The 24,776-nt window shown below is 40.6% G+C and overlaps 1 protein-coding gene across 3 annotated transcripts; it reads left to right on the forward strand.

The window, feature by feature from the left end:
- The first annotated feature begins 124 nt into the window (after positions 1–124).
- RRH (retinal pigment epithelium-derived rhodopsin homolog) lies at positions 125–22,775 on the forward strand. Of its 3 annotated transcripts, XM_045537475.1 has the most exons (11): positions 125–234; positions 524–726; positions 2,244–2,398; positions 2,880–2,939; positions 5,761–5,911; positions 15,529–15,719; positions 17,811–17,910; positions 18,433–18,586; positions 19,512–19,680; positions 20,668–20,846; positions 22,107–22,775. In XM_045537475.1, the coding sequence occupies exons 2-11, from the start codon at positions 540–542 to the stop codon at positions 22,219–22,221; spliced, it is 1,461 nt and encodes a 486-aa protein (XP_045393431.1). In that variant the 5' UTR covers positions 125–234; positions 524–539; the 3' UTR covers positions 22,222–22,775. The 3 variants fall into 3 exon arrangements, with proteins under 3 accessions (XP_045393431.1, XP_045393432.1, XP_045393433.1); XM_045537476.1 differs by lacking the exons at positions 15,529–15,719; positions 17,811–17,910; positions 18,433–18,586; ... (1 more) ...; positions 20,668–20,846; positions 22,107–22,775 and adding exons at positions 7,724–7,792; positions 8,145–8,454 and having other exon boundaries at positions 127–234; XM_045537477.1 differs by lacking the exons at positions 125–234; positions 524–726; positions 2,244–2,398; positions 2,880–2,939; positions 5,761–5,911 and adding an exon at positions 11,472–11,683.
- Positions 22,776–24,776: the final 2,001 nt, after the last annotated feature.

Consider the following 24,776-nt stretch of genomic DNA (forward strand, 5'->3'; position numbering starts at 1 on the left):
TCTGATCTTCTTAAAACACACACACACACACACACACACACACACACACACACACACACACACACACACACACACACACACACACACACACACACACACACACACACACACACACACACACACACACACACACAAAACCAAACCCTCTGCGCCTGTACGGTGGCCGAGGAGGCTCGAGGCGGAAGTGCCGGGTGGGCGTGCGCGGAGAGCGGAGCCGGAGTGCACGTGGCGCCGGTGGGCAGCCGGGGAGCAGCCGGGGCGCGGGAGGACCTGCGGGCCGAGGGAGGCGGAGGGGCAGGCGGCGTGGGGACCGGCTCGGGGCGTGCTCGGGGGCAGGTGCCGACCCGCGGCCGGCGAGGCCGGCGCTCCCACGGGGAGTGACACTCTCCCTTTCCAGGGGGGGAGGTCGCCGGGCGGCCCCTGTTGTCCCCTTTCGCGGCGTCCCCGCCGAGTCTGCCAGGGGCTGAGCGGCGCGCTCGGGTGCCACAGCGATCGGAAGGCACGGGCCGTCTTTTCCCACCAGGTGGAGGGAGAGAAGCATGTCTTTTCGAGGTGGCGGCCGGGGAGGCTTCAGCCGCGGCGGCAGCAACGGCAGCAACAGCCACTTCCGAGGCGGCGGCGGCAACTTCCGAGGCGGCGGCGGCGGCAGGGGAGGATTTGGACGAGGAGGCGGCCGCGGAGGCTTTAACAAAGGCCAGGACCAGGGACCCCCAGAACGTGTAGTCTGTATGTCACCTTCAAAGCTTAGGCTGCTTGGGGGACTGGGGGTGGGTTTGGGGTCGGCGTTAGTATAAGCAAGCTCGACTGCAAGTCAGGTCCCGAAGGACAGAGCCAGCGGGTCTCCCAGGGAGGGTGTAGGTCGGCTGGGGAGACAAAAGTCTGCGTTCAGAGTGCTGCAAACTGACCTGCAGTCGTATGGTGGCACGTAGAGGGGCGATCCAGAAAGCCAGAGGACACTTAAAATGCATCATGGAGGTGGAAGTTGAGTTTGGGCTGCCTGGAAGGTATTAGGCAATATTGAATGTTTGCCATTGTTTTCCTCATTTTGCAAATGAGGAAAACTGATTCAGGGTTAAGTTTCTGTGCTAGGATGGTAAGGTTGGTGATAAGCGATCGGTAAGTGATACAGTTGAAATGCAAAGCCAGGTTTTCTGACTTCAAAAGCCATACTTTGAATTGCTACTCAGAAGTAAAAGAAGTGAGAAAAGACTTAGCTTGGGAGGGAAACTCCAGTAGGGTAAGTCGAGAACAAGACCTAGTTAGAGTAGCTTTGGAGTAATTGTCAATGAAGTGGGATGGAAGTCATGGAAAGTAAGACAGGTTTGTCAGTAGGAATCTACGTTCAAGAGGAGAGTGGATTGGATGATGCTGGGTAGTTTGATGGGAGCAATGGCTAGAGTCAGAGGTCCCAGCCCACAAGCTATTGCAGCAGTTTATATGTAAGGCATTGAGAGTCTGATTGAGGATGATGGCAGTGAAGGAAGAAAAAAGCTGGGGAGGGAAGGGTTATATAGGAGAGAGCTTTCAAAGGAAACAAGATCAGTAGAACTTGACTTAGACTGAGAATAAGTTTCCAGGTTTTGAACTTGGATCATAGGGATGGAGAGTTGCTTTTGTAGGAATGTGACGAATATTTTAGTTTGGGTGACAGTCTAGTCAGTTAGAAATAAAGGTAGTTATTTTGAGATTTCAGACTTCCCTGAAAAAGATTTAGAGTCATCGTAAAGAGGGGGTGGTGGGAATGGGAAAGTTCTAAGGCAGGAGGAAAAAAAGACAAGAACAAAAGGCGATTCACGGGTAGGGGTGGGTAGTGGGGAAGGAAGAACCAAGAGAAGGAAGCATAGTGTTTAAATCAGATAATCTTAGTTGTTATAATACAATGACCGTTATAGGTTGAATGGTCTCAGTGTGCCAGGCATTGTTCTAAGCATTTGACATTTGTTATGACGCTTAGTCCTTACAATGATACACAGTAGGTCTAGGATACACCTTGTATGTTACTAGCCCAAGATGTGGACACTGGAGCAGAGAGAGGGTGGGTAACTTTCCCCAGGTCACATAGCCAGTTGTGGAGTTGGTGCACCAATCCAGGAAGTCCATGCTCTTAATGACTGTGCTCTCCTGCCTCAGAGGAGAACCGGTATGGTGAAGTCCCAGGTAGCCAAAAAGAAAGCTTCCAGAAGAGGCTGGTCAGTAGCATCTGAAATAGTTCTACATTTCTATATTTTCTTGTCCTATTTCAGTGTTAGGAGAGTTCCTGCATTCCTGTGAAGATGACATAGTTTGTAAATGTACCACAGATGAAAATAAGGTGCCTTATTTCAATGCTCCTGTTTATTTAGAAAACAAAGAACAAATTGGAAAAGTGGATGAAATATTTGGACAACTTAGAGATTTTGTATCCTTTCTAATTGGAAGACCTAGTCATCTCATTCAGAGGTTACTATGTGTATTTTTCTGAGGCATTTAAGTATAAATTAAACTTTTGTGGCTTCTTTAAGTTACACAGTATTGCTACAGATTGGACCATGAAGGAGAATCAAGAGGGGAGAATGTATTCGTCCATGCGTAGTAAAATGATAGGCCTTGGAAAGGTAACTTCCTTTTTGGAAAGTTCTACAAATTATGGCCATTTTGATTAGTGCTACAGGATTAAGTTGGTTAGTTTTGAAATGATGGTGCCTTTGGAATAGTATGGTAGAGTTACAAGTTGCTTTTTGTTTTTTTTTTTTTCCCCCTTCTTGGACACTAACTCATTCTTACTTTTCTTATATATGCCCATATATTCTAACCTTGTTTTAAAAATTATACGTGCATTCAGAAGGTGTGGTATCTTCTTTCATCTTAGTTGCATATTTGTTCCTTAATAAAATTAATAGTATTTTTCAGTTAAATTGTCAGAAAACATGAAGGCATCATCTTTTAAAAAACTACAGAAGGTGAGTCAAACTTACGATACTTAAGATCCGTGGTTTTGTAAGGGAACGGCATGCCTTAGGACAGTTCTACTTTGGATGCCTGATACTCCGCCAATACATCACTAAGCTCTTAAATGAGATGCTCTATACTATAAATATTGAACCTATCGGTCTTTAAAAGCAATTTATTTGTTATGGCCTTTTAGAAAGTATTCCTTGCTCATATTAGCCGAATCTATAACCGTTAGAGTATGGTCTGCTAGAAATTTGACCAGTGGCCCTTAAGTAGGGCCCAGGATTCGATTTATACAAGGAAGAGCTCGTGGATAATTTTGGTGCAGTTAGGTAAACACTTGGGAACCGCCGAACTAGTGAAAGAAGAGGAGGGAATGCATTTTAAGTAGAGAAAACAGGATGCGCAAAGTCTCTGAGACAGCAAACAACATTAAGAATACAATAACCTTTAGTTTTAATCTTGTTTTGTTTTTGAATAACAGGGTAATACATTGAAATTTATGCTTAAAAAGGACATTGTGGAAAAATAAAAAAAACACCGTGGGAAGGGGTCAGGTAGGAAGCTATCACGATAGGCCTAGAAGAGAGGCCATTTTAGACGAGGGTAGAGACAGTGGAAATAGAGAAAAGTGATGGATTTGTGAGAGTTACAGGAAGTAGAATCAGTAGGACTTGGTAACTGATTAGCTATTGAAGTTGAGGAAATAAAAAATACCACCATCTTCCAGATGTCTGCTCTCAGCGTCTTTGTGGGTGATGGTACCGTTTCCTGGAAAGGCAACGCTGGAGGAGAAGAGGATTGAGGGGAAGATGATGAGTTTGGTTTTGGACATGAGTCTGAGTGCTTGTGAGATAGCCAGGTGGTCAGGAGTTCAGAGAAGGGGTCTAGACTAGCGATAGAACTGGGAAGTTGTCAGTGAGCACACAGCGTATGAAACAGTCTAAGAAGAAAGAATGGGCCGGGCGCGGTGGCTCACACCTGTCATCCCAGCACTCTGGGAGGCCGAGGCGGGAGGATCGCTCGAGGTCAGGAGTTCGAGACCAGCCTGAGCAAGAGCGAGACCCGGTCTCTACTAAAAATAGAAAGAAATTATCTGGACAGCTAAAAATATATATAGAAAAAATTAGCCAGGCATGGTGGCGCATGCCTGTAGTCCCAGCTACTCGGGAGGCTGAGGCAGGAGGATCACTTGAACCCACCCAGGAGTTTGAGGTTGCTGTGAGCGAGGCTGACGCCACAGCACTCTAGCCTGGGCAACACAGCAAGACTCTGTCTCAAAAAAAAAAAAAAAAGAAGAAAGAATGAAGGGAAAAGGGCACCTAAGGGCTTCGAGGCACCTTGAATGTCTGTTCATGGAGACTGAGAAGCAATTGCCAGTAAAGAAGGAGGCGAACCACAAGCGCGTCATAAAAGTGGCATCACAAAAGTTGAAATAACAGAATTTTTCCAAGAGGGCGTGCTCGGCTGTTGTAACGTGCTACAGAGTGTTCACTGGATGACAGCTACATCGAGGTGAAGGCTCATGTTGCCAGTGGAGTAAGTAGCCGGCCCAGCAGCCAGATTGGAGCAAGAAATGAGATGGAGACGCCACCTCGTTGCTAGCCTGGTTGTAGAAACTTCTGACACGTACTCAGTGGGAAATTGCACTGCTTCGGCCGTGCCTGGAGCTGAACAGCCTAGAAAGCAACAGTGCTGAGAAGGGGCTTCTCATCTGGTGACCTGGAAAAAGGGAACTGCCAGTAATCAACCCAGATTGATCCTCACAGTATTATTCATTTGAGGATTTATTGTTTCGCCTTTTTTTTTTTTTTTTTTAATCACACGTGCTAAGTTGGGTACATTCTACCTCTCCTGGCTTCCAGATCCACTGCTGTGTTTAAGCTCAGGCCCTCCTGACCCAGCCTAGGTTGTTATAAAGTCTGTAGGCTAATGCCATGTAATTGAGCTCTCTGCAGTGATGGAAACCCCTGCCTGATACCATAGCCGTTAGTCACATGTAACTACTGAGCACCTGAATTGTGGCTCATGGGACTCAGGAACTGAGATTTTAACCACTTATTAATTTGAATTTAAACAGCCACATGTGGCTAGTGGATGCCAAACTGTGCCAGGCAGATCTAGACAGTATTTTTGAGGTGATGGGCTGTGAAGGGAAGAAGAGTAATGTGGTGAAATCTAGAGAAAGATACAGACATCTTACTATAAGTAACATATTACAGTTTTGAAAACCTCCATGCATGTTTTTTGTAGAACTGTGAAACAATATACCCCTATATTTCGTTATCTAAAAAATGTTCTCTTTAACTCCAAATATAGGATGGGTTTAATTTTTATATATCCTTGATTGCTTTGTTCAGTAGATATTGACTTGATTCTTTATTCGAGTCTTGAAGTAGCTAGCCTGCCAGTGCTTTTTTTTGAATTTTAATGCTGCATTTTTAATGGTTTTATTCTTCTTATGGCAATTCTGTCGAGTGAAAATGCAGGTAATTTTTGGTAGGTATTATCTGTTTCTAAAGAGAAATGAGATTGGTCTTGATTTTTTTTTAATATGCATATAATGCTTATTGTGTCCAAAGTACCTTATGTATATTAACTGTTTTATTTCACACAACCACGAGAAATAGATACTTTATAATTTACATTTTATAGCTAAGAAAACCAAGGCACTAAGAGATTAAGTCCTTGCTCAGCGCTGCACAGTAGAAAGTGTGGTAGGGTTAGGGTTTGACCCCAGGCAGTTTTGACTCTAGCACATGGGTTCTTAATGATGATACTGTATTGTCCCCTAAGTCACCAAACTGATTGCTTCTATTCTACTTCCAGTTTTATATAGACCCATATAAGCTGCTGCCACTGCAGAGGTTTCTACCTCGACCTCCGGGTGAGAAAGGACAAGGACCTCCAAGAGGTGGTGGCCGGGGAGGTCGAGGAGGAGGAAGAGGAGGAGGAGGAGGCAGAGGTGGTGGTAGAGGTGGTAAGTTACTTATGGGGGGACATTTGTAATGAGATCTCAAACTCACAGCTAATTCCTGTGGTACAGTTTAATTTTGTACACAGGCAAACTTCCCTTACAGGTATTTAAGTAAAGAAGCGTCTTTCAGATATTGGCAGCTTGCCCATAGCAATAATGCTTTGTTTCGACAACTTCTTTAAAAAGAAAAAAAATCCAGGAAAGTAAACTTTTGAGGGATTTCATCTCTTTGGGTTATTCACGTTTTCTTGACCATTTTAATAAAGTATAAGATTATCCTAACTGAATTTTAGTTTCTTAGTTACTATCATCAAATGTTGATTGTACGTTAAGAGCTGGACACGAATTCTTTTAATATCTTGTGTATATTCTCTTAATACTCAGCAAAACCTTTCAAGATAGGTGATATGCTTATTTTATGGATGAGGAAACGGAGGCTTACAGAAGTTAATTTGTCCTAATCCAGGGGTGGGAACCTGTGGCCTTAAGGCCAATGGATTCGGTTACAAGACTGCACTTAAAGACCTAGAATCCCGGCCACCTGTGGCCTTAAGGCCACAGGTTCTCCACCCCTTCCCTAATCCAACACCCGGCAGACCCAGAATTAAAATGCATATCATCGGATATCATGTCAGGACCTGTTACCAATAAGTTAATCACTGTGATTGCAGTATTTTGAGGCTTTCGCACATTCATCATCATGGGCAGCGAGGTGCTGAGCGGGTTTGGGCGTGACAGGGGTGCAGCCCTGGGTGGGCGCTGGTGGGTGATGAGTTGGTGGGCAGAGCCAAAGCGGGAAGGCGGAGGTGCCGGAAGTTGCAGCTGGGTCAGAAAAGACAGGGAACTGTGTTCTCACCTTTGCTTCTCTCTATTTAATCGTCATTTCACTGTATAAATGTACTTGTTTGGGTCTACTTAGGTAGGAGGGAATCTCTTAAAAAGAGAACGGATTTCTCTCTTGAGTATTTTTGGGGATAACTTCTCAAGAATTTCACGTGACCATCACCTGTGGTCTATGTGTAGCTCAGTAACCTTAAACGTCATGTTTATTACAGCTTTCCCAGAGCAGAACCACTCACTGCCACCCCTTTCTCTTAGGGTAAAAGCCTTCATTCCAGCAAACTGTTCTTAGTTCAATCAAAAAAGTATTTACAAAACTGAGGCAATCATATGCTCAGCAGTAGGGCTAAATCATACTTTAACAAGTGTTTCTAATCCAATAAAATGAAATACGCACTTAAAAGGTGGTAATCTGGGGTTTTTTAGCCCACTTCGCAATTGGTAAACTACTATAGTTTCTCCGTTTTTATCTTTTAAAAATTTCTGCAGGGTGAAATATGTGAATCTATAATTATCCTTTATAATTGTAGGAAAATTGTGTTGATCTTTGTAGGTTTATCGGAATATGAGAGATTATAGTTATTTAATAACTTTATTATTTATGTTACAATACTTAATATACATGTTAATATACACTTTTTTTCTTTTTGAGATGATGTCTTGCTCTTGTTGCCCGGGCTAGAGTGCAGTGGTATCATCATAGCTCACTGTAACCTGAAACTCCTGGGCTCCAGCGATCCTCCTGCCTCAGCCTCCCGAGTAGCTGGGACTACGGGCGCAAGCCTAATTTTTTTCTATTTTTAGTAGAGACGGGGTCTGGCTCTTGCCCAGGTTGGTCTCGAACTCCCGACCTCAAGTGATCCTCCCACCTCAGCCTCCCACAGTGCTAGGATTACAGGCATGAGCCACTGCGCCTGGCCAAATTTTTATTATTTATATATTACATTATTACTTAATAAACTTTTCCTTTTTTAGGTGGCTTTAGAGGTGGAAGAGGTGGAGGTGGGGGCTTCAGAGGAGGAAGGGGAGGTGGCGGTTTCAGAGGTGAGTGTTAAAGTCTTCAAATGATTGAATTTTTAGAATTGATAGTCTGCCATTTCCTCTTTTTATTGCTTTCTGCCAGCGAGTATATAGAACACCATGCTATTCTTTGCTTAGTCTAATGTGTGGCTTCACTCTTTCTTTTTCCTTTTAAGTTTTTCCACCTACTTTTAATTTATTTTGCTTTATTGTTTGAAAAATAAAAAAGATGTAATGAATGGCGGTTAAAACTTGGCAAAGTATGTTTGCTAAACATCACAGGAACTAATGCTGATTTTAAACTTAAGATTTGGGTAACAGTACTATTAAAAATCCATTTTTTATGCCCTTACTACTTTAATTTTCTCTTAATCAGGGAGAGGACATTAAGTGTCACAGTTGACAGACTTCACAGTTGGCTTCTGCAGTAACCTGCATGATCTACGTCTACTATGGACTGAAAACTTGTTTTTTTAAGCAAGTCTTGAAGATCTGGTCATTTTATGACAGTGAAACGAAAATGTCAATGTCATGCAAAAATGAGTGCAAGAGAATTTTGCTCTAAAAGAGCACGAACAAGTCTTTTAATGTTTTGTACGGTCCCTGGCACTCTGTGGGTGCTTAAATGAGCAGTTTTCATTTGAAATATATTTGAATTTTTAAAATAAAGTGTTTTATTCCTTTAAGTTATTTAGAGTGTGTTTATTAAACGAAACCTGTTTTTTGAAGATAACAGGAACAACTAAAGCTTAAACCCAGTGGATTACAAATAGAAAAAAGGATTTATTTCCATATATTACTGATCTTTTAAAAAATAGGCCACTAGAGCAGTACTTTAAGATTGTTTACAGTTAATACCCGCTTTTATATATGAGAACAATAGCACCCTTTTTTGTATTGCCCTTTTGTATTATAATACATAAATCAAATTTAATATAGCAGTCTAATAGCAATAATTGATTTTAAAGTTTCAGTATTAGGAATCTATTAAACTTGGAGTAGCTTTGTTCAAGTGTGAAATATATAAGAATTTCTTGAGAAACATTTATTTTGTCATTCGACATAGATGAAATATATTAAAAGTTTTACTGGATGTTCTTATTTTACTTTTACGTTTTTTTTTGTTTTTTTTTTTTGAGACAGAGTCTCGCTCTGTTGCCCGGGCTAGAGTGCCGTGGCGTCAGCCTCGCTCACAGCAACCTCCAATTCCTGGGCTCAAGCGATCCTCCTGCCTCAGCCTCCCGAGTAGCTGGGACTACAGGCATGTGCCACCATGCCCGGCTGATTTTTTTTCTATATATTTTTAGCTGTCCATATAATTTGTTTCTATTTTTAGTAGAGATGGGATCTTGCTCTTGCTCAGGCTGGTCTCGAACTCCTGACCTCGAGCCATCCTCCCGCCTCGGCCTCCCAGAGTGCTGGGATTACAGGCGTGAGCCACCGCGCCCGGCCTGGTCTTGGTTTTTAAAAGACTTCAGTGAGCACCAGAGGGGTGATGGCATTATCCCAAGGACATATAATAGTGCAACATTTCTACAGTTTTTTTTTTTTTTAAACATTAATGGTGGAAGTAATATATAGGCCAGCAGACAAACCACCTGGAGATTTCACCTTTTACCTTAGGTATATCTTTTGGCCATCTTTCAGCCTCTCCCCTGCCCCCTTTTCTTATAGTATCGTTCTTTCTGGGGTTCCTCTGGGGCATTTAATTTTGAGTAAAGTTCACAAGTATTTCTAAGCCTTATCCCAATATAGCTTTTCTGTGTCACTCATGAAGGAAGCATGAAAAAGCACTTTGCACCTACCTCACTCAAATCTGGAAAAAGTTTCATTTGCAGCAGAAAGCTGGCCATGTTTGGAATTATTTTTCTGTTCTTATAATTATTTCTGAAAATTTTAAATGGATGCTAACACTAGATACAATCTATTACAGAAAAGGGACTATAAACCAAATTCAAAATTTTTTAAAGTTTGATTTTGCTTCCTGAATGAGAAAGAAAAGCAAGAAAGAAAAGACTTAAAACCCAACAAGCTGTAGATTTTTAAAAGGGAGGAGAGAGTTGTGCTTCAGTCATTTGAAAATATTTTGATACTTTCGAGAACTGATGAGATTCTTTCCTAGTACAGGTATTCTTTAGGGTATAAATTTACCACAATTTTAGTACTGATAGCTATAAGATTTGGAACTGGTCAATCTACTTGTTTGCTTTCTTGAGTTTATATACAGGTGAGAGAACTGAGGCAAAAGCGCTGTCTTAGGTCCCTTCCTCCTGTGCTAGTCTTAAGATTTATAAAATTAAAGTAAGTTGGTAAATATAGCCCTCTAGTGGTTCTATATTATATGCTTACACTTAACTTCAGTGTGCCTAAGCATGTCTCCAAAGTTTTTCTGATTTTAAGAAATTCACTGAGAAGAATCAGATTTTAATAATGTTACATGGTATAAAGAATATGGGGAAAAAGTAGTAAGGATATCATCATTCTAACAATAAATGTTCATATTAATAAGAGATTGTGGCCGGGCGCGGTGGCTCATGCTTGTAATCCTAGCACTCTGGGAGGCCGAGGCGGGAGGATCGCTCAAGGTCAGGAGTTCGAGACCAGCCTGAGCAAGATCGAGACCCCCGTCTCTACTAAAAATAGAAATGATCTGGAGAGCTAAAATTATATATATAGAAAAAAATTAGCCAGGCATGGTGGCGCATGCCTGTAGTCTCAGCTACTCGGGAGGCTGAGGCAGGAGGATCGCTTGAGCCCAGGAGTTTGAGGTTGCTGTGAGCTAGGCTGACACCATGGCACTCTAGCCCGGGCGCCAGAGTGAGACTCTGTCTCAAAAAAAAAAAGAGATTGTAACCCATTTTTCAGGTTATAACATGATAATCCAGAATATTGGAATTACCTTGTACTTTATAATATGAATTCAGATACTTTGTAGATATATGCTATTATTATTATCATCAGGTAATATTAATTACATATCAAACCGCAGGATAAATTAACTGAGGTAGATGGTGAAGTTGATCATGGTATATCCATGCTGTGAAATATATGGTTACTTAATAAGTTAGACTTATGTTTATTGACCTGGAATTTATAATAAGGCTTTGGGGAAAACAAGTTTCATAATGTATGTGTGTGTATATATATATATATATATATGTATTTTTTTATATATGCATATTTGTTTAAAAGAAAAGTGGAGAAACCTCAAACTCTTGTATGAATGTGTTTGTATAAGCAAAGCAAAGCATGAGAAGGGATACATGCCAAACAATATTGGTACCTTTAGAGAAGTGAGGTTTAGAAGTATCTTTCTCTCTAATATTTAAATTGTTAAGGAAAAAACACAAAGGGAACTGAAATGGGAAAACTCGAAGGATCATCAGAAAACAGGGACCTTAATCTGAATAGTTTTGGAGAACTAAGGCAGGCTTTTAATTTCAGAACTCATTTCTGCTGGAAGTCAGCTCTTGCACTGATTTTCTGAGTTTGTTTATTGATTTAAATGGGATGTGTGTGCTTGTTAATCTCCTTACATATAAGACTGAAGCCCCAGTTGGTTAGAATGCGTGGTGCTTGGTGTTTTTATTTTGCTAATAAGCTTTTCCCTTGTTCTGAGGATTAAAATCCTTTCCTATGTAGCCCAATTACATGTGTTCAGGGAGGGTTTCTATGAAAAGGCTCTTCTTTGAGGTCTCTTAAGTGGAACTGATTGGTCCTGAAAAATCCTTTCTTAGTGGTTCATAAAACAGTTCATAATTACTGAAGCCTTATTATGAAGGCTGCTGTCTCAATCCCTTTCCTCCGAAATGCTAAGGAATAATTTGGGCAACCATTCAGACTCTAAAAATGAAGATGGCTCGGTCTTTTCACAGACTGAACACAATATTGTTGCAACTTACTTGATTTTGGCAGGTACGGATGTTTAATTATTTCGTTAACAGCTGTCTTGCTTTAGAATGAGTGAAGAAAAGCAGAGGTTTTCAGCAAACGGCTATAGAAAGAGCGTGTTGTTTCAAGTTCCATATTGGCCAACCTCGACGAGTCACTTATCCTTAGTTGGCTTGCTCATATGGTAAATGAGGATGATAATAATCTATTTCTGGGCTATAGAGATCGAGTAAGAGAATGTAGGTGAAAGCATATTTTGGATTTTGATAAATAATGTGAGAGCACTGAAATGGGACTGAGCCGTTTTCTATCCAATGAATAAATAGTTCTTTTATAAAAATCATCCATATATTTGCTTATTACGTTGTCAAGTTTTTATTGGGGAAGAATATACACCATGGCAGAAAGGTATTTTTATATCATTTACTATTCTTATCCATAATTTTCATATTTTTGTTCTTGGTGGTGGAATCTAGCTAAAGATCGAAAGGTTCAGGAAAGAAAATTAAAATCCTAAAGAGACAGAGAGAGAGCAGAGTGTCTTGTCATTGAGAACAGAGTTTTGAAACTTCAGCTCATTGCAAAATGCAATATTTGGATTTCATCTTTTATTTTCTTTGCAACTGTGAGCCAGTTCCTTCACCTTTCTGTTCTTCCATTTTTTTAATCTGTAAACAGGGATAAGAATCAGTTACTTGTCATAATTGTTGTGAGGAGTAAATTGAAATGAGACCTAAATGGCACACACAGTAGGTGTTGGGCAAATATTTTTCTTTCTCCCCACATACACTCATTGATACAAATATTGGGTGACGATAAAGGCTTGTTTGCAGAAGAAAAGAGGTGGGGGAAATGATAGTAGAAATTCATCTTCTCTGCTCAGTGCAAGTTTTAGAAGCAACTGCTTGTTAAACATGTTCGAAAGTAGAGTGAAAAGTATAACAAATCCTCCTATAGCCAGTTTGTTCTTTACAATTGGTTAGTTTTTTCCTCATAATTCAGAATGTTACTTTTTGTGCTAGAAATTGTGAGTTCCTCAGTTAATTTTTGTAATTTTAGTGACATGTTAACTTGTTCATTTGAAGACCTCTGTATGATAAGAACTGGGCAAGTTCTGTTTTCTTTTTAATTGTTTCTTTCTGCAAAAAAAAAAAAAAAAGAGAGAGAAAAATCTCATCACAATTACGTGGAAATACTTTGTATATGAGCGTTTGGTGTAGTTAGTTTTTTGTAGATGACCAAGAAAAACTATCTTTTGATCTGGTTACAAAAGTAGCATGCAAAGGAAATTTCCTAAGAAAGTGTCTATCTGGTTCTTACCCTTGTAACAGTAATAGTAATCTTACTACTGCTACTAATGTTACCTTTTGAATACTTGCTGTATACCAAGCACTGTTCTAAAACCTGACATGTCGAGAATAATTCATCCTTACACTAATTCAGTAAGTTATTTTTAGTTTTATTTTCCCTGTTTATGCAGATGAAGAGTTTAAGAAACTTGCTCAACACACACATCTATTAAGACTAAGTAGCTGCACCAGGATTTGAACCCAGGCCCTTTGGTTCTAGAGCCCTCACATATAACTGCAAGAATCAGTTTTATCAAGATATACCACAAGTATGTGCTGTTTCTCTGTGTTTTGGGTAGATGAACCGAAGGAAGCATATTGAACTCTTTCCACTTTTGTTCTGTCCCCGTATCAAACATCTCTCATTCTTCAGGTTCCCCTCATTTTCCTCCTTTAATAAAATTCATTAAACCCTCAAATCAAAACCAAAACTGTGAGGAAAAGGGTGCAGTGAAAGCATTTGTTTTTTACTTTTAGGAAGAGCCTATTTAGATTTTGCATTTTAAATTTAATCTACCCTTTAGATTTTAGCTCCTAGAGACTTCTGCCAGTTTCCAGTGCAACAGACGTCTTGTTAACTTAGGCAAGGCTGGGAGATGGGAGGGCGTGGCAAATTTAAGATCTGAAGTCAGTCCATTATGGGTGGATTATAAAATGAAGGGGGAGAGACAGGCTGAAGAAGGTAAAAAAATGCTGGACACCAGGCAATGGAGAACCGCGGAAGGGTTTTCAACAGGAATGCCCTGATTTGCATTTTAAAAAGACTGGGAATACATCACAAATAATACAGCATCACATAAGATTAAGTGCAAAAGCAGGCACTTTGGAAATTATAGTATAGGTAGGAGGAGGCTTTGGCGTAGAATTAGACTTAAACTGAGCTTTGAAGGATGGGTAGTGTTGGGATAGTTAGAGGACAGAAGGAGCGTGTCCTAAGTGGGTGAAAATATAAGTCGAGACGTACAAGCAGCAGGGTATATTTGATACCTAAGTAGAATGGAGGGTTTGCCTGACAAGTGTGGGACTTCGCTTACAGAGGGTGACAACTGATTGAGGCAAAGACCCTGGAATATCAGGTTGGGACATTTGGATCCTTACCCCTACAGGCAGTGGGGATCATTAGAAGCTTTGAGGAGGAGAAGAATCACAGTTCTTTCTGTGTTGTCAGAAGCTCATTCTGTCAGCAGTGTGGCAGGGGAAAAGAACAGCAATCTAGAAGGTTAGCATAACAGGATGCTAGGACAAGTTTTGTCTAAAGTGCCAAGATGTAATAGAAGCTCTTACTCAACTGATACGTTTGTGTACCGGTGTTTGGAAACCTTCCCTCTGTCTTTGGTAATAGCTAAGGATTGCTCACCGAGTAATTCTCTTTATGATAGAGAACACAACTCTATTATTCCCTGTTGCATCATCTTCCTCTAGTCCCTAGGAATCTGGCAATGGTTCTAGCTTCTCCGCTGACCCCACTGCTAGGATCTAGTGTAGCCCACACCTGGTGTATAGGAACTCACGCATCCTTTGCAGATGTAGCGGGTGCTGGTCTAACATGCACATCCAGTCCACTCGGTATTTCTCAATGGAAATTAATACAGTGGCATTCGGATTCGTGAGTTTAATCATCCGTCTACTTGAGTCCAGCCAATTCTGGGGCACTAACAACACTGAGTTTCTGGACCTACAAGCAGAGTCAGATCTCAGATTTGGAAATTTGATTAGGGCGGTATGGCCTGTGAGGATTCTCAGTGGACCGGAAAGCTGGTCCGACTTCCTCTCTTGATAGTCAACTCTTGCTCTTGCAGTGTGTATTCCTTTATGGGGGATGTGGATGTGGGGGAGACATTCAGACTTGAGTCTGTTGAGTTTTTAGAAATATTGGGACAGTCATGATCTTACACATGGTAATAACCGTTAATGGTTGAGCAATATTCAATGGCAATGAGCTGAATGAAAACACAAGATGTGGAACTGGAACATGTGTCCAGGCTGGAAATAGTGACAAAAGTGTGTTAGGATGGAACAATGCTTGAAGTGTGAGAAAGGAAATTATAGAAAAACAAGAGCCTTAGTCCTTAGGAAGGAGGAGAAGGAAGTTAAGCTGACAAAAGAGAGGACAGGATCAGTCATGTATGTATCCTTGAACTTTAGCTGGGGAGGTGGCGGGGCTGGGTGGCCAGGGGTGTGAAAAAAAAAAAAAAATTGTGTCCTAAAAATCAGCAGGGATGGCATCGTGAAAGCCAAGGGAGGACTTTCAAGGACAGAGTGATCAATATTAATTACATTAAAACCAACTTTCAGCTCTGGCTTGTACGATTGGCAGATTCTCTGTGTTTCAGTTTTCTTATTTCTGTTTCACAGAAGAGACAGGCTAGGAAGTTGTTACAGTTTTAAGAATAGCAGAAGCTGTTCGAATAAATGACCTAAAATAGATTTGCTATGTTTTCGAAAGGGCTTGAATATTTCATTTTGCTTTTGAACATTCAGATTAAACAAAATGCATGATATTTTTGTGTGTGTTCTCAGGTATGATAAGTATTCTCAGCAACATAATAGTTCTGGGCATCTTCATAAAGTACAAGGAACTTCGGACACCCACAAATGCAATTATTATAAACCTGGCTGTTACCGATATAGGGGTCAGCAGCATTGGCTATCCTATGTCTGCTGCCTCAGATCTGTATGGAAGTTGGAAATTTGGATATGCAGGCTGTCAGGTACTGGAGATCTTTGGAATGAAAGAAAAATAAAGTATAATAGATCAAAGAAATGTAAATGTCTAAAAAAAAAAATCCCAAGGGTTTAAATCAAATAAGATATTGTAAGATAATAGATACTGTGCTTTTATGTAAAACAGCAGTGACTGGGAATATATTCTTTAATAAGAGAAATAAAATCCACTAACTAACCATTGCTATATTTTCAAAATTCCCCCAAGCCAAAGGAAAAAACAAACTAACAAAACAACCAGCATACAACTAGAGGAGAGTGATAATTTGCATATTCAAATGAAAATTTGTATATTGCAAATTCAAAAAGAAATACCCTGCTTTCATTTAAAACAATAAAATATTTACTGACTTAATCATATTTCAGGAATGTAGTGAAGCTACCATGTTGATCTTTTCTCTATAGAAAGACCTTCATGAGATTATTAAGTACATGCACTGTTATTTTTACTAAAAAGGAAATGAATTAATATGAATTTGCATTAGGATAGTAGGCAAATAAGACTTTTGGCCTAATTTTTTAACAGTTTTCTATTTTAAGCCATAAAATTATAGTAAATGAGAGTAATAGAGAATATTGGATGCCCATGTGCATACCGACCAATTATGCCGAACCTTAGTGTTTCACAATCTGTGCTTCAGATTTTTTTCTTTGTAAAGATATAAAACTTTAGGCCGGGCGCAGTGGCTCACGCCTGTCATCCCAGCACTCTGGGAGGCCGAGGTGGGAGGATCGCTCGAGGTCAGGAGTTCGAGACCAGCCTGAGCAAGAGTGAGACCCCGTCTCTACTAAAAAAAAAATAGAAAGCAATTATCTGGCCAACTAAAATATAGATATAGAAAAAATTAGCCGGGCATGGTGGCGCATGCCTGTAGTCCCAGCTACTCGGGAGGCTGAGGCAGGAGGATCGCTGGAGCCCAGGAGTTTGAGGTTGCTGTGAGCGAGGCTGATGCCACAGCACTCTAGCCCGGGCAACAAAGTGAGACTCTGTCTCAAAAAAATATATATATATATAAAACTTTACAGATACTATTGAAAGCCACTACACCCCATCCCCAATCTTATTGCCTTTCCTCCCATGAATGTCTTTCTGTCTTACTACTTATTTATATGTACATAAACCAGATATTTTCTAGATGCTTTTGGTTTTGTGTAAAATATTGTTCGCATTATTCAATTTCTTTTCATTGTTTGATATTTTGTTTTTGAGGCTTATCCACGTGGACGGATGTGGCTGTGAGTCTTTCCTTTTAACTGCTGTATAATATTCCATTTTAGGCACGTAGCCCGATGCATTTTTTCATCTTACTGTTATTGAGCATTTGTTCCCAGTTTTTTTCTATTAATATCATAAACAAGGTTTCAATAAATGTTCTCATACATGTCTCCTTCTGCAATATCTGAGTTTCTCTAGACACATTGCTTAGGAAATGGTTGTGTTGTAGGGAATGTTCATCGTCAACTTTATCAGATGTGGCCAAATTGCTCTCCAAAATGGTTATTCCAAGCACAAGAACTTCTCCCCAATTCTATCCCAATTCTCCCCAATACTTGGGATAGTCAGACTTTTAAATTTTCATTTTTGTGAGTGTGAAATGCCATCTTATAATTTTTATTTCTTAGAATACTTACTTTAGTCATACATTCTTTCTTATGTCATAAACATTCAAATGTACGTGGGCTTGTGTGAATAGCTCATTCATCATGTGGCCATTTTTTTATTGAGTTTGTCTTTTTCTCCCATTGAATGGCCTGTTTTCTGAATACTAATCTTATCTTGATTGTAAGTATTGTACTCTAATTTATGGCTTGTTCTGCACTCTGTAGTGTTAAATAGAAGTTTCACCATCTTAAAAATTTTTTAAAAACTTACTTTAATTAATAAATTCTTAAAACACTTCCCATAAATTCCTTTATTAAACCAGTTATACTCAAATTTGACAGTGTAAGTTATATTTTAAATGAGTAAAATAAAAAAAAAAATTAGTGTATTTGAGAGATATTTTAACAACAGGACAAAAATGTAAATGTTTTTGGGGAGGGTGTTTAGAATGGTGGAGTCTAATTTTGATTTTCAGATTTATGCGGGATTGAATATTTTTTTTGGAATGGCGAGCATTGGATTACTCACGGTCGTGGCTGTGGATCGATATCTGACCATCTGTCGCCCTGACATAGGTATGGCATTTTTTTTTCAGCTTTCTTAATAAATCCAGTTTTGGACTAATGTCCACTCAACATACATTAACTTGAAAATATAAACATAGCGGTTTGTAATCAGGGTCAGTCTTATTTCTCTGGCAAACATTGTTGAGAGATTTCAAAGGCTTCCTATCGTACTTGGAATAAAATCCAAATGTCTTAAAGCAGCCTGCCAGGCCCCATGGGACCTAGCCCCTGGCTACCTTTCCAGGCTTGGCTAGTAGGAGCCACTCAGACTTTGGGGGACCAGCCAAGCCCTTCCCACTTTGGGGCTTTTTTTTATTGCTATTTTCCTAGGCCTCGAAAGGTAGCCTATCCTTTAGGTTTCTGCTTAAAATGTCCTTTTTTTCAGAATGTGTATGTCTGTAGATAGGTTTTCAGTGAGTTAAAGTGCTCTGTAAAGAATCTACTTGGTAACAATTTTGAAGCATCAATTAAAATAAAAATGAGTCCCGTCATTGGTGAATGACATTGATAATTTCCCATGCTTGATCCCAGGGAGAAGAATGACCATTAACACGTACGTCGGGATGATTCTGGGGGCCTGGGTGAATGGCCTGTTTTGGGCTTTGATGCCTATTGCAGGGTGGGCCGGTTACGCCCCGGATCCTACCGGCGCTACCTGTACCATAAACTGGCGGAAGAATGACGCGTAAGGGACAAGATTACGCTTCATAATCAAATGCTTCTGATGTAGACATTTTCCTCATCTTTCAGATTTAAGCTCAGATCACGTTTCTCATACAGAGCGTGGCCAAGAGCTTCCTTGCTAGTAACGATGTGACTCAAACAAGAGTCAAAACTGAGAAAAGTGGATCATGCTTGTTTGCCAGTGAAGGTCATCCAGCTCCCTTTGTCCCCTTACTCTGTCCCTTCCTCCCTCTCCCCTGTCCTCTCCTAAGGCTGCAGTGGGGGATACCAATCGCCCTTCTGATGTCTGCCCTCCTCAGAGGCAGGATCGTGCCTAGGAAAAGGATGAGTGAAGCCAGACAGCGCCTGGGTGTGGCAAAGCCAGGCTGCTTCCCTAGTGTCCTTCCAAGATGATGTGTGACTTCGAGCATCTTCTGAGAATGACGTAGCAAAAGTCACAGTCACAGCCAAGCTGCACCTGCCAGTTAGTGATGCTCTGGGTTTTCCAGGGATCGTTTAGTTCATTAAAATAAATGAGAGAGGGCTCAGCAAAACAAACAGGAAATTTCTCAATCTCTCACTCAATCCAAATCGAAAAGTTTTTCTGTAAAGAGTCAAAAAAATAAACAATTTTGGGCTCTATAGGCCAGACAATCTCTGTCACAGCTGTTCAATTCTGTCATTGTACTGCAAAGACGGTGCATAAATGAGGGTTGGTGGCTCTGTTCCCATAAACTTTACGTGCAAAGATGGCGGCGGGCTGGAACTGGCCCACGGGCCATAGCTTGCCAACCCTTGGTCTAAATGGACTAAACATTGAATATACTTCCTGAGCTATTTAACACCATAATGACTGTCAGTATTATTTCTAATAATTGTCTCCTCTTTCTCTGTCTCCTATTGAGGGCATGAAATGAGTAGTCCAGTTTTCCTTTTCTTATTTTCAGATCTTTTGTGTCTTACACGATGACGGTTATTGCTGTCAATTTCATCATGCCCTTGACGGTCATGTTTCACTGCTACTACCGCGTCACTCGAGCCATTAAGCGTCACACCGCCACCAACGGCACTGAGTCAATCAACGGGGACTGGTCAGACCAGGTAGATGTGACAAAGGTAAGAAGCCAACATGCTTGAGAAGTCACTTGCAATCAAGCTCTTACGCATACGTGGTTGAAAGAGTCTCTTGGCCCACTGATCTCCTCTCCTTGTCCCCAGTTTTCACTCCTCAGCTATTTCTTCTGTGTCTGCCTCCTTATTTCTGAATGATATGCTTATCTGCTCTTTTGGGTATTTTTTTTTTTTTTTTTGAGACAGAGTCTCACTTTGTTGCCCAGGCTAGAGTGCCGTGGCGTCAGCCTCACTCACAGCAACCTCAAACTCCTGGGCTCAAGCGATCCTCCTGCCTCAGCCTCCCGAGTAGCTGGGACTACAGGCATGCGCCACCATGCCCGGCTAATTTTTTTTCTATACATATTTTTAGCTGTCTGGATCATTTCTTTCTATTTTTAGTAGAGTCGGGGTCTCACTCTTGCTCAGGCTGGTCTCGAACTCCTGACCTCGAGCGATCCTCCCACCTCGGCCTCCCAGAGTGCTGGGATGACAGGCGTGAGCCACCGTGCCCAGTCTCAAAATAGGATTTTATTTGTTTTCAGATTGAGTTTAGAAAGTTATTTTTTAGATTAGCAGATAATCACAGTGAGAGCAAAATAATAATAATAATAGTAAAAACAATGCCAATAGTTCACAGCACAATGAGTAGAAGTGGTGTGGGTGGATTTTCATCTGTCTTTCATCAAAGCCAGCTTTTGTCCTTTCCCATAGCACAGCAAAAGAAAGAGGTCGTTCTTCACGTGTGTAACAGTCTTAAAAGCAATGTCGGTTATTACTGACGTATCTGTTTCACAAGCTCCTGTTATCGGAGATGACTTCAGGCACCTAAACAAAGAATGTTGAAAGCAAAAACCGAGCTATTTTCTTTATGTCATCAACAACGTAAACGTATTCGAATTCCAATCTAGACAGATCTTCATGATGGTGTAGATAAATTAGCTCTTTAAATCTTGTAGCTACTGGGCTCGGCAAATATTATTTCTTTTACAGATGTCGGTGATAATGATATGCATGTTCCTGGTGGCGTGGTCCCCTTACTCCATCGTATGCTTGTGGGCTTCTCTTGGTGATCCAGAGAAGATTCCTCCCTCAATGGCCATCATAGCTCCCCTGTTTGCAAAGTCTTCTACATTCTACAACCCCTGCATTTATGTGGTTGCTAATAAAAAGTATGTAATGTCTAAAATGCTTTTGAATTTAAGACATTGATGCAAAAAGGTTTACAAGGCAGTAGATAATTCTAAGACTTTTCAGGAGGTGAGTGACGGAAACTCACTTCAATCTAGTGTAAAGATTATTTGGCTCATGCAGCTGGAGCAGCATCTAGGCCCTTAAATGCCGACAGCTCCAGATGTGTGACAGACTCTTCCCGCGTGTGGCAGGGATGATCCTGGGCAAGCCGAGACCCACGTTCTGTCACCTAAGCGTCCCCAAATGCCAACTTCATCTCAGAGGGTCTCTGGTGGCAAAGACCCTGGTAGATCATCGGTCAGCTTGGTTCAAATGGGCACCCCACCCCAAATACATGGGATGGTGGTTTCCAAAGAAAAGAGTGATTCTATTTCTAGAAAGTGGACAAGGCCATGCTGGGCTCCCTTAACGGGTAGCATAGTTGTATATTTACCAGAAAGAAGACATATCATTCAAATGCAAGAGAAAAATCTAGTGCTGACATAACGGGCCTTAGGAGTGGGTTGTCCTTTCGGATATTAGAGAATGTATCCCTCTTCCCTTCTGTGGAACTCTCAGCAAAGAGTTCCTTTCTTGCCTCCTCAGTGAAATTTAGATTATTTTCATTTCCTATTACTGCTGGAGAAATGGAATGAATCGATCTACTGTGCTGAAATATGTGGCCAGAAAATCTCAGGAGAGGTGAGGGAATTCGACCCTGGAGTGACAATGTTACTTCTGTTAAACTGGTATAAACGTGCGCATGTTTGGGATAGCAGCTTTAGCTACAGGTACATGAAGGAGCATAAAAATTTTAAGAACGGAAAGACCACATAAGAAGAATAAAGAACACATTCTACATTCAGAGTCTGCTGGTAGCTTTTTGGGAAAGGTCCCGTCACTCTCAAGCCCCCTTAATTTCCACTGGACTTTGCTTGGAAAACAGATGCGTGAAACACACGTTGTTAGTTCAAATAAATAACTCATTGCACTTGACATTAGAAGTGTCATTTTAAACACATCATTACTGGCTTTTGTTAAGTATCTTCAATGTTTATAATCAATGGTGCAAAATAGGTCTTTTAACTGTACCATGTACCCTTAACATTCATAAAGGTTCTCAACAGGAGATTTGTTGGAGGCAGAAATTTATTTGGAGATGTCAATTGGCAGGAGCGGCACCATAGCCATCTTTGAAAATGCTTTAAAAGTTTCCATTTATTATCGGGTAATGCCAGGTTTTCTGCTTTTTATTGTAGGTTTCGGAGGGCGATGTTTGCCATGTTCAAATGTCAGACTCACCAAGCGATGCCCGTGGCGAGTATTTTACCGATGGATGTGTCTCAAAGCTCATTGGCTTCTGGAAGAAACTGAAATAAGAGAGAAGCACACGCTATCAAAACATTTTATTTGTTTTGTTTTTGCAGTGCTTTAATTTTATTTTAAATGTGAGCCCATTTAGATCAAATGCAGTCATAGACGATGGTCCTATTAGGTTGTAAGTTTCGCAGCTTATAGTTTGTTCTGTTTGTGCATTGGCTGCCGTAGTGCATGTTTCTCTATTTCTTTATAAGTAAACTTATTCTCACCTCCTCTGATGAATCTAGGCACATGAGACTAAAGTCTCTTTTCTTTCTTCCTATCGTGGCATGCATTGCACTATAGTGACGACCTGGAACGTGCTTGGGTCTCCCATTAGACTAGAAGCAGCCCCTATTTTGTTAGAATAAATGAATAATAATAATGAACAATTAATAATAAATAATTACTGAAATGAGTTATTGTACGTTCCCAGCTATTATAGAATACCAAACATTTTTAGCATTTCAAAATGTTAAAATTTTAATCCATCACTAACCACGTTATTTAACAAAAATAATCAAATGCACATTAAATACTATTGCTTCTAAATCACGTTAGTGGACATAGGTATTTCATACAGCAGTATAATCTCCCTGCATGTTGTTATGTGTCCTGCAATTTTAATTACCATTTTTCTGCATATGTATTTCCATATATTATCCCTTAGAATTAAGTTCAATCAGAGTGAGGATTTTTATATGTTTGTTCTTTGATGTATCCTTAGCAGCTAGACCCATTCTGTCTAGCAGGTAGCAGGCACTCAATAAATATTTGTTGAATGTTGAATGATTTTGTAGACTCACGTATTTGTCATTTCAAATGACCGTTAAGCATAGCGCTATATACCATTGTTTAAATAGCAGGCATTTAAATTTCTTCTAAGTTTGAGTTTCATGGATGCATCTGGGAACATTTGAGTACAAACGTCTTTCTTTGGGAGAAGTTATTCTATTTGAGTGTTTTTTTTCAGGCTAAAATTATTGCACACAAATATAAAAATAGCATTATTCTTGCTAGCTTGCTCTCTGGAAAGACTGAATTAATTTCTGCTGATGCTGGCAGTGCCTATGTGTACTTTGTACCTCATATTCCTGCTAATAGTGCTGTATCATCAGAGAGTTAAACTGTGAGTTATATACTGTAACTTAAATTCATTTTATTCCACATTTCTTTCACTGCTAGTGAGGCTGTGGACCTTTGCATGCGGTATTTTCTTATCTCTCTGTTTTCTTTTTGCAAATCATCTCTTTGGCACCTTTGGCTGCATATTAAGTAAAATCCGAGTATCGGTTTGAGATGTAAAATTCTCTAAGTGTATGGAATGATCAGCTGCTATAATAATCTCCTCACTCACTCATCTCCTCGCCCTCCTCTTTTCCACTGCAGTCAATACATTAGCTTGGTAGCTAATCTTTTAAAAATAAAGTTCCAGTCCCCCAAATATTCAATCCCCTGCCAAATAAGGTGATTCAAATATTCAAACTCCTCACCTGGACTTTCAAGATCCTCGCCAGCATGGCCCCAAAGGGACTTTTCAGCTTTTTGTCTTTCTTTATGGCCAAATTAAAATGTTTGATGTCCCCAGAGAACTCTGTGTTGTGCCACTATGTCTTTGCTCGTCCTGTTCTCTGGGGCTGTGCCCCAAGTCACAGAGCCATTCAAAGGCCAAGACAATTCATGTAATATTGCATAGAAAATTGATTCGGAGTTCTGATTTGCAAAGCCTGGATTCATTTCCAGCAATGATCAAGGGGCAACTTTGCCTCAGGCAAAAAGGACTTTAACAGTGGACAGTACTTACATTTTAATACGACATTAATCAATCAGTTTGCTTATGTGACAAGACTGGAAGACTTGGCTTTGGTTACACAGCCATCTCTAACCTCTTAGTTTACTAACTTCTGATGTTTGATCTTTAAACAGCTTTTTTGTACTCATTTTGGCTTGGCTTGTCCTATGTAGGTCATAACATCCATGAAACTAATAATTCACAAACCATTTTGGTCATTTGGTGATCAAAGTTCTGTTTGTCCCCATTGTCCCATTTCTTCCTTCTCTTGTGCTCAAAAACCCACCTAGGGCCCCCACCCCTGCATCTCAGCACTGGGAAACCTTAGGAGTGTTCTTTTTTTTTTTTTTTTTTTGAGGCAGAGTCCTGCTCTGTCACCCTGGCTAGAGTGCCGTGGCGTCAGCCTCGCTCACAGCAACCTCCAACTCCTGGGCTCAAGGGATCCTCCTGCCTCAGCCTCCCGAGTAGCTGGGACTACAGGCATGCGCCACCATGCCCAGCTAATTTTTTCTATATATATATTTAGCTGTCCAGATCATTTCTTTCTATTTTTAGTAGAGACGGGGTCTCGCTCTTGCTCAGGCTGGTCTCGAACTCCTGACCTCGAGCGATCCTCCCACCTCGGCCTCCCAGAGTGCTAGGATTACAGGCGTGAGCCACCGCGCCCAACCCTAGGGATGGTCTTAAATCTCTTCTCTTCCTCCTTTCTTCTTCCTCCTTCCTTCCTCCTTCTTCTTTCGTTCCTCATCTTATCTTTCTCCTCCTTCCTTCTTCTTTC

Source organism: Lemur catta, chromosome 26 (genome assembly GCF_020740605.2).
Source record: "Lemur catta isolate mLemCat1 chromosome 26, mLemCat1.pri, whole genome shotgun sequence".
NCBI classification, from domain to species: Eukaryota; Metazoa; Chordata; class Mammalia; order Primates; family Lemuridae; genus Lemur; species Lemur catta.